Source organism: Impatiens glandulifera, chromosome 1, assembly GCF_907164915.1.
Source record: "Impatiens glandulifera chromosome 1, dImpGla2.1, whole genome shotgun sequence".
Classification (NCBI taxonomy): domain Eukaryota; kingdom Viridiplantae; phylum Streptophyta; class Magnoliopsida; order Ericales; family Balsaminaceae; genus Impatiens; species Impatiens glandulifera.
In genome coordinates this window covers 17,008,870-17,018,299 of record NC_061862.1, presented here as the reverse complement: position 1 = coordinate 17,018,299, position 9,430 = coordinate 17,008,870, and the positions used below count along the sequence as shown (strand labels likewise).

The 9,430-nt window shown below is 33.9% G+C and overlaps 1 protein-coding gene across 1 annotated transcript; it reads left to right on the top strand.

Moving 5' to 3' along the window:
* Window positions 1–1,005: 1,005 nt before the first annotated feature.
* Window positions 1,006–6,970, top strand: LOC124919675 (beta-1,4-xylosyltransferase IRX14-like). Its single transcript, XM_047459984.1, has 3 exons — window positions 1,006–2,023; window positions 2,109–2,669; window positions 6,469–6,970. The coding sequence occupies exons 1-3, from the start codon at window positions 1,296–1,298 to the stop codon at window positions 6,722–6,724; spliced, it is 1,545 nt and encodes a 514-aa protein (XP_047315940.1). The 5' UTR covers window positions 1,006–1,295; the 3' UTR covers window positions 6,725–6,970.
* Window positions 6,971–9,430: the final 2,460 nt, after the last annotated feature.

Below are 9,430 nucleotides of genomic sequence, written 5' to 3'. Positions count from 1 at the left end.
AAGATTCTTTGAAAAGGAGACAGGACGATGATTAATTCGATGCTATCAGAGTCAGACTATCAGTACATGCATTAAACCATCTCCATCCCATAAACTCATTTCCAAACTCAAAATAATATTCTTAAAATATTCTTTTCTCACACTAACTTTTTAACCTTATTAATATTATATATATATATTTATCAACTTTACATTTTTAACCACAATACTTTCTTATTTATTTAATAAAATTAATTATATTTCAATAATTCATACGCAACAAATTAATTATATCTCAATAATTCATACGCAACAAATTAATTCAATAATATATTTAAATAAACAAACCTAATATATTAAAACAAACAATATTAATAAAAAATAAAAAAAATTCTATGTTTTTTTGTAATGTAAAAATATAAAATAAAATAAATATAATATAATTTAATGATTTAAATATATATTTAAAAAATATTATAACTTTTTATCTTAAAAATAAAAATAAAAAATAGTTGAAGGATTAATTTACAACATAGATGTTTAGTTATATAAAACAAATATAAAAAATAGATTAAGGTCATTTTGAAAAAATGGTCAAATTGGGGATTGAATAGTGTCAACAATAGTGTCAACAATAGTGTCAACGCAAATATACATTTTTCGAGAGAAATGCATCAAAACGCAAAATGTGTTTGCGAATGGCGTCCGGTTGGAAGAATAAATAGCACGCATAATGAGATTTGCTTTCCCGTGTATATGCTCTTACCTATATTTTACACTTATCATAATGAAATATTACCTTCTCTCATCTGTTATTATTTTTTTTTTTTTTTCTCTTTGTACATGTTCAGGTTCTTTAATGGATACATATACATATGCTGATAACTTCTTCGAAGTAACTAAACCAAGGAAGAGAGTAAAAAAATATTTAGAAGAAAATGAGTTGAGAAGATAAACATAATTCATGCCCCCGACCCATATGCACCCAAAGCCAAATTCTGCGTGCCCGAACAGTTTCTCTCTCACACACGCACGAAGTCACAGAGACAAGAGAAAAAGAGAGAGAGAGATGAACGAAATCAAAGGGAAAAGCAAAGGAAATTAGAGAGAAGAACAATTGGAATTGTAAAAACAAAGTAATCCAAAGTTTGATTAAAGCAGCTTAACCTTCATCTCCTGCTAAAGCCACCAGCAATCACTATCTCTATCTCAACTTCAAGGAATAGCAAGATCAAATCCCAAACTTCCAATCCAATCCAATCCACTCGCAATCTCACTTCTCATTGTACAAAACAACTCAATCCACAAAGAAGACAATGAAGATGTCGGCGTTGCAGCAGAGCTACCTCAATCCGCGGAGGACCAACAGTTTTAGAGCCTCAACTCCTCTCGATTCTTCTTCTGACGCCGTTCTCAAATCTCCAGCCGCTATATTCTGGTTAATCCTCCATGCTCTATGCTGTCTCATCAGCCTCGTCCTTGGATACCGATTCTCTCATCTTGTCTTTTTTCTCCTCTTCTCAACTTCCTCAATCAACCATCTCTACATCTCCTCTCCTTTCCGAACAGCTTCCGACATCGCTGGAGCATTAACCACTACTCGGACAAATACCGGATCTCCAGCCAACACAACAGGGATTCCCAGCAGCAGAGTTGTCGTCGGTAGGCATGGAATTTTGATCCGACCTTGGCCTCATCCAGATCCAGTCGAAGTCATGAAGGCTCATCGTATAATCGAGAGAGTTCAGAGGGAGCAGAGGCTACAATTCGGTATTAAAAACCCCAAAACTGTCATAGCCATCTCCCCAACGTATGTAAGGACTTTCCAGGCTCTACATCTCACTGGTGTAATGCATTCCTTGATGAATGTACCGTATGATGTTATATGGATAGTTGTCGAAGCCGGTGGACCTACCAACGAGACTGCTTCACTGATTTCCAAGTCGGGACTTAGAATTATCCATGTTGGATTCAACACGAAGATGCCAATTTCATGGGAGGATCGACATAGGGTGGAGGCGGATATGCGAGTACATGCCCTCAGGTGAGTGTTAAACCTGTTAATTGCTCCATTTCTTTGGGTTTATTGCTAGGATTGCATTTAATCCGGAAGATTTATGATTGAGCAGAATTGTGAAACAAGATAGGCTAGACGGGATTGTGATGTTTGCTGATGATAGTAATATGCATAGCTTGGAACTTTTTGATGAGATCCAGAAGGTTAAATGGATTGGTGCTGTATCTGTTGGTATTCTTCTCCATTCGAGTGATCCAGATGAAGTACTAAATGCAACTTCAAGAGTGAACGAGGAAGAGGAGGGAAATCGTGACATGCCTGTACTGGGTCCAGCTTGTAACTCGTCTGAATCTTTGGTGGGATGGCACACTCTCAATTGGCTCCCTTACACAAGAGTTTCTAATTATGTTGGTGAAAGGGGAGTTGTACTTCCCAGGAAGCTGGAATGGGCAGGCTTTGTTCTAAATTCGAGATTGGTTTGGAAAGAAGCAGAAGATAAACCAGAGTGGGTCAATGATCTAGATGACATAGCAGTGAACGGAAAGGACATGGAGAGCCCCTTGGCTCTGGTGAAGGATCAATCAGTGGTGGAACCCCTTGGGAGCTGCGGGCGCAAGATTTTGCTATGGTGGCTTCGGGTTGAAGCTCGCGCAGACAGCAAGTTTCCTGCCAGGTTAGTTGTCCATCTTTTCCACTTTTTGCTATTTTATTTCGTTTGCTATACTGGGTTACTATACTTGTCCAATAGAACTCTCATGTGTAGGGATTTGATGAATAATGTGATTTGTTCTTGCCTACTTTACTTTCTGATCTTGAATTGTCAACTTGATAGTGGTTTGTGCATAGGATCGAATGAGATCATAGACGATCTTCTCGATTAAATTTCCTAGATTTGACTTTCACAGAATATGAGAGGTTGTAGCACAATAGTAGAAAACTAAAGAGAAATTGTATTATTAATCATGTGTTAACTCACATGACAAAGATCATATATTTAAAGGATATCATAAGGTATTATCCAATCACATATAATTATCTTACCATATCACATATTACATTACGCCATATGATTCTACAGTGTGATAATTATAGAAATATATTATTTCTCATGTTCAAACACTTCCCTCAAACCCAAGTTAATAAATTTTAGAATTGACATGGATTTGCATTACATAAATAAATTCAAGCTATGATAGTGGCAATGGCTTTGTCTCCCTTTCTTGCTCTCTAGCTTTCTTCTTTGCCTCTATTCCTTCGGCTTTAGCAAATATCTCCACTTTTTTTTTGCCTTGGACATGAATTTTGAGACTTTTTGTGTGTATGTTAATTATTCATTCAAACAATAAGTTGATGAGATTTGATTTGAGAAGTACATAACTTGGCGTCTTCTTACCAAAGTATGTAAGCTTAATATATAGAGAAGTTATTGAGAGAGAGAATTTGGAAGAGAGAATGGGTGAGGGAATGACGTGACATCTGATTAGCTGAAAAAATAATAAAATTTCTCTCTCTACTCCTTCTCCTTGTACTTTTTTTCTTTTTTCAGCCAATAAAATAACATGATGCCATATCATTTTCTCTCTCATTCCCTTTCTCAATTTCTCTCCTCTGTCACTCCTCTAATATATATAAGAGATTAATGCACCCCACCCCCTTTTTGTTTTCTTTTCTAACAAAAACTCATTTTATAAAAAGAAAAAATATATATAAAAAAAGAAAAGATCCCAACATTGTACAATTGTTATGACCGAGTCTCACACCCCACCAAGCCGATTACCACCAAAAGAATGATAGTTCGAAATAAATCGGCTAAAGTGATGAACAAATCAACACTGTCCCACTAAACCGAAGAAATGAGAACAAAGTGCAAAAAAGTCTATCAAAAAACAGCATGCCTGCCTCCATGCACAACGCAGGCAAGAGGAACCGAATCGAATCACAATACCAAAGAAAGAGTTAATCAATGATGATGCTAACAACGAAAAACCAAAAGAGGACAAGACAATCCAAAATCAAAACTCTCACATGGAACATGCTCATAGACGATCCCCATGTCGAATTAACTACCACAAGTCATCCAGTGAACCGCAACAAACCGGCTAGAAACAAAAGCAACAATAACCAAAAATTCAGGACATGCCGGTTGAACACATGTTTCAAAAAAAAGGGGGGCGAATGCAACCTCATAACCTTACTTTCTCCTGATCTCGTCCAGAAGATCCACGATGTATCCTGCGGAAATGCCAGTGTTTCCCATCCTGATCTCCGCGAGAGTGATCAAAAGAAGGATCTTGAAAATTTTGTTGGGTCTACTTCCGTTGTCAAAGATATTCCTGTTTTTTTAAGCCTTATCGTCCACCAAATGTTAAGTGGAATAGGAATGCCCAACGATTTTGCATTGATCCACCCATTCAAATCAAAAATCGCTGATAATCCCTTGCATAACCCAATTAACACCGAGAATGCTCCACAATAAATACCAAATGGTTCAACATAAGGGCAAATGCAAAAGAACGTGTGAAGCTGTCTCCTCCGGCTCCCTACATATGTAACACCTGCTCACCGTGATGATCCCTTTTGATTGTAGTTTATCGTCTGTAAAGATACTACCATGGAGGACATACCATCCAAAGAAAGAAATTTTGGAGGGTGTACTATTGTGCCAAACCATATTACAGGGGTAGCTATTCGGCTCTATTTGATTAAAGATTCATAGTATTTGCTCACGCTAAACTGATCCGATTTTACCACATCATCTTATCATTATCATCAATGGTAGGGTTTAATCTTATCCATTTGATTGGTCATTAAGTTTATCCAACATCTTTTTTCCTCGTTATTGAGCTTACGACGAAATCTGATATTAGCATTATAACCATTATCATCCTGAACAAACATGACTATGACATTACTCTGAATGCAAATTGCTGCTCCTAATAGGGTCTGAAACTCTTTTGCTATGCTATTATTCCCGCACTAGTTATCATGCCAAAATCCGATGGGATTTACCTTGTCCACAACAAACCTCAAATTTTCTTTAAGATGCCTCCAATTATTGTTAATCCTTTTCACAATCCACACCCACTTGTTACGTTGACTGTCTTAGTGACATTAATGCACGACATTCTAAATTGACTTAATTTCTTTTGTTCCAAAAGTAAGATTAAGTTACAGATTTAGTAACTGAGAACATGCTTTTTAATTATTTTGTGTTCTTTTGCATTTAATGTGGCATCTTTAGAGAAAGGTACTGAAGTCAGTTATAACTTATTCCTTTCCATTGTTGACTGCATTTCCAATAATATTTTGAAGTTTGAGTGGGAATATTCTCCTCAGTGACATAGGCATTTTAGCTAATACTCTATAAGGAACACAGTTTCAAACAATAGGAACTAACCCATGAATGCCATGACATAAGTTTGAGGTCCACTTGTGCAACAATTGGAATCTTGATTTTGTAAATTATGACATGGCGTGAACAGTATCCTCGTCGAGGTTATCATTTGGTTTGTTTTATTGATGACTTTTACAAAATAAAGAGTTGGTGATATTGGAGACACTTTTTATTTCCTTTTCTGTATCTGGATCCAAATGTGAAACAACCAATAAATTTTGGAATTCTTCTTTCACTGAGTTTAGTTTCCCACTTTTCTGTATCTGGATTTTGATCTGGGCACGAAAATTGATATAAAAAGTATTTCTGAATGGGGCTAATATGTTTAAAAGGTTTGCATTCATGATTAGAATAGATTAAACTGCATAAACTTACCATGCTACAAAGGTGATGAACAACTTTTGAAAGTATCCAACATAATATTAACACTGAATTTTTATAGATTTGCTTTGCCTAACTCTGTATAATAACTTCTCTTTATTGAAAGAAGTAAAGGTATTGTTTACAGTACAAATTGAGAACACAAAGAGGCTAAAGTGAGAGTAAGCCCCTAAAATCATCCAAAAGCAAAAATGATATTTTATCTGTTAGAGCAAAAAATAAACTAACAAATGATCATCTCATCTACAATATTAAAAACTTAACACCCTGAGACACCTCTCACCCTTTAAAAATAATGAAATCTAGGTGAAGAACAATCCTTGTATCATATCATTGTTAATGGTTTTTCTTTCACCCCTAAATCATCCACCAAAGTGTAATCATGATCATTTTCCAATCCTTAAGTTTGGTTGTTTTCGCCCAACCAATCCATTTATCCCACAATTCCCCAATTGTTCTGGACACTCCTTACTCATGTGACAAATGAAATATGTCCTGGAAAAAAACACCAACATCAATGCTGGATATTTCTAAAGTATTTGATCAAATTTGAGCATTGTTGTTAATATGTTGAACACTCTCTGTTGATAATGTTGAATTTGCCTTTTGATCTTAACCTTTTTAGTTTGTCTTGAGACGATTCCTTTGGCCAGCCTTGGAGATCTCTCATGATAATGGAACGTTTAACTTGATGCAGTTGGATTATTGATCCTCCTTTGGAAGTAACCGTGATGGCAAGAAACACACCATGGCCAGATGCCCCACCCGAACTCCCATCTACTGAACGCGCAATTGGCATGGACGAAAACAAAGAGGAGGAGAAACAAGCTTCAAAAACTCGATCTCGAAGTAGATCAAGACGAAGCTCAAGAAGGAAGCGAAAGCACGAAGCAGAAACAACAACAGATACTACTACAAGGGTGGCAGAGAGGAGGCACCCGGGTGAAAAATAAAGAAGTTGGATTTTATTTTTTTCAAAATTTTGAGAAGAAAAGTAAGAAAATTCCACGCAGAATTATAAGGTAAAAATTGGTCTTCTTCTCGTGTTCATATGTTGAGAACTAGAAGCGATGATATACGATGGCAATCATCATCATTATCATCGAGTTATAGACATTACAGAATTGTGATGAAAATTTTAGAAACTACAGAGTGCTTTGTTTTGTTTCGTTTGTAACAAAATGAAATCTATTATTGTTTTATTCTTGTCTTGAAATAGAACATAAACCAGAGCTTCTTACATTAGATAGGCATGGACAACATTCATACCAAAAGAGCAGAATATATGATAGATGACTACTATTTTTTAATTTCATTTTTAAGTCAACTATATATATGTTTACTATAAATAATTAATATTAAATTTTATAAATACCTTGCCCTTTTGCCCGCATCTCATTATTACCACAGTTTTAAAATACGTGGTCCGACCTCGTAACAGTTAAATGAGCGGTCTAAATTTTGACTTCAATACGGTTACCTTGATCGGAAATCTGAATCGGAAGTTTCCGGTTAGAAAGGTTTCATTAACAAGATCTGAGTTTCGCCGCCTTCGCTTTTGCCTGTTTCCGGCGACGCTGTTCTCTATCTCTATCTTTCCGTCGGAATCAAATCATAGCTTGAAGCAAGGTAAAACTATAGGGTGCTAATTTGATCTGGGTATTCAAAATTTCATCGTATTTTGATCGATTGCAAGATTGATCTTCTTTATCTTGATATATTAAGCTTCTTAGTTGGGATATGTTACCAAATTTGCTTTATTATCAGCTCTTCTACTCTTCTGCAATAATAATACTAAGATTGATGATCCTCAGATTAATTAGTCAGTTTCTCCTATCTGTAATTGCCTGCAGCAGCAGGTGTTAGGTTAGATTAATTTGTTTGATTTCTTGCTCTAAAAAAAAATAAAAAGACAGTGAACTTCAAATTTTGGGAGTGAATGAAAAAAATGATTGATTTCATCAATCATCACAGATGTTGTAGAGTAAGAGATGCTTCAAGTCTACTGCTATTTTGTATACCATTAACATTACTCCTTTGTTTATTTCCAGAAAATATTTGTCTTATGTTTTATTTATGCTCAAATGCTTTTGCACACTACAATGGATTATTCAAAATCTAAAAGTAGAAAATTGAGTTGAGTTCTCATTGTGCTGGTTCTCTTTTAATTGAGATGGTATATCTTTTAGAAAATGTGGAGTATTTGAGGGCTTTCATCATTTTTTCACTTGGGAATAAGGCTTTGATTCACAATTGAAATTGAATGTATAAAAACTTCGCAGTTAGAATGTTCCTCTTTTATCAGGAATAATTTGTCAATGGTAATATATTTGATTATATATAAATTTTAATTTTTAAATTAAAATCTGGTCCAATCAGACCAAAATTTGTCCATAAAACCAAAGAATGTAAGGTTTTCAAATAAATAATTATTACTATTGGACTAACTAGTCCATGTGAGTCTGGTTGGCTGCATACATATTATTCTAAGGTGGACCAATTATATTTTTACAGATTCATTTTTCTTTTACTATTTTTTTTAAATGGTCAATGAAATATAAAAAATGACTTTTCTTTCGCAATTAATATACTTGGACCAATTTTTTATTTATAATTTATTTAAGATGATAGAATAATCTTTGGAGGAGACTAGCCTACCCAATGTCTTCTTCGGAAAAGGACAAGGACATGTTTTTAGTGATGTATGAGACGAACCATTGTTTGTTGTCTGTTGGATTAGTTTTCTATTCCGGTTATTTCTTAGTGTACCACTTGACTCGAAAAAAATCGTAGGAAGTTCATGAACACGGTCGATTAATGCGTTTACTCCCGAAACACTATTATTTGACGACAGGGGAGATCTCTTCGAAAAAACTGGTGGAGTCGGTCCGTGAACTCATTGATATTCATTTGAACTTTCAAGCTTATTTACGCATTGTTTTCATTTTTGTTTCTCAAATAGTTAATTTCGTTTTGTTTCGAATTTGTTTGATAACACTTTGTACAATTGTGTTTTTTTATTACTTTTGTCGTTAAATTTAAACTATCTAAATTATATATATTGCACAATATTTAAAAAAAAATGAAAAAGTAGAAAATAAACTTGTGACAATAATTAAATTTTTTTTTTCAAAAAAAGGCCTCATCATTAGCCATAAGTCTTGGTTTTGAAAAAGTAAAATTTTCTGTTCAACAATGGCTAGCTGATAAGTACATGTGGGAGTATTCATTATTTGATTAATAAATAATATACTTATTTGTTCATTATATATTTCTAAACTATTATATTATTTTGCTGTTCATTATTGAGTTATCACATTTTAAAGATAATATTATGGTAGGGGTAAAGTAACTGGATGTTGCGCTAACTACTAGAGATTATATGTTTTTATAATTGAAATAATATTTTGAATAAATATCTAGAAAATCATTTAAATCATAATTTAAAAAATAATATATATACATATTCAATTAAGAAATAAAAATTTGGATCATTTACTTATTAATAATCCTTTTTTCTTTTGAAACCGTATGCATGTAATTGTATTAATTAAAATATGTATTTTTTCTTTTCATTTTTTATATTTTGTAACTTTTTTATTTTTAAATTTATTTTCAGCTCTTATCAATTTTATTATTTATAAATCATTTAAAATAAT

Excerpts from the sequence above, each read along its gene's own strand:
- LOC124919675 (XM_047459984.1), top strand. The coding sequence starts at position 1,296 with ATGAAGATGTCGGCGTTGCAGCAGAGCTACCTCAATCCGCGGAGGACC. Across the intron at positions 2,024-2,108 it reads ATGCGAGTACATGCCCTCAG|AATTGTGAAACAAGATAGGC; the intron begins GTGAGTGTTAAA and ends ATGATTGAGCAG. Across the intron at positions 2,670-6,468 it reads GACAGCAAGTTTCCTGCCAG|TTGGATTATTGATCCTCCTT; the intron begins GTTAGTTGTCCA and ends AACTTGATGCAG.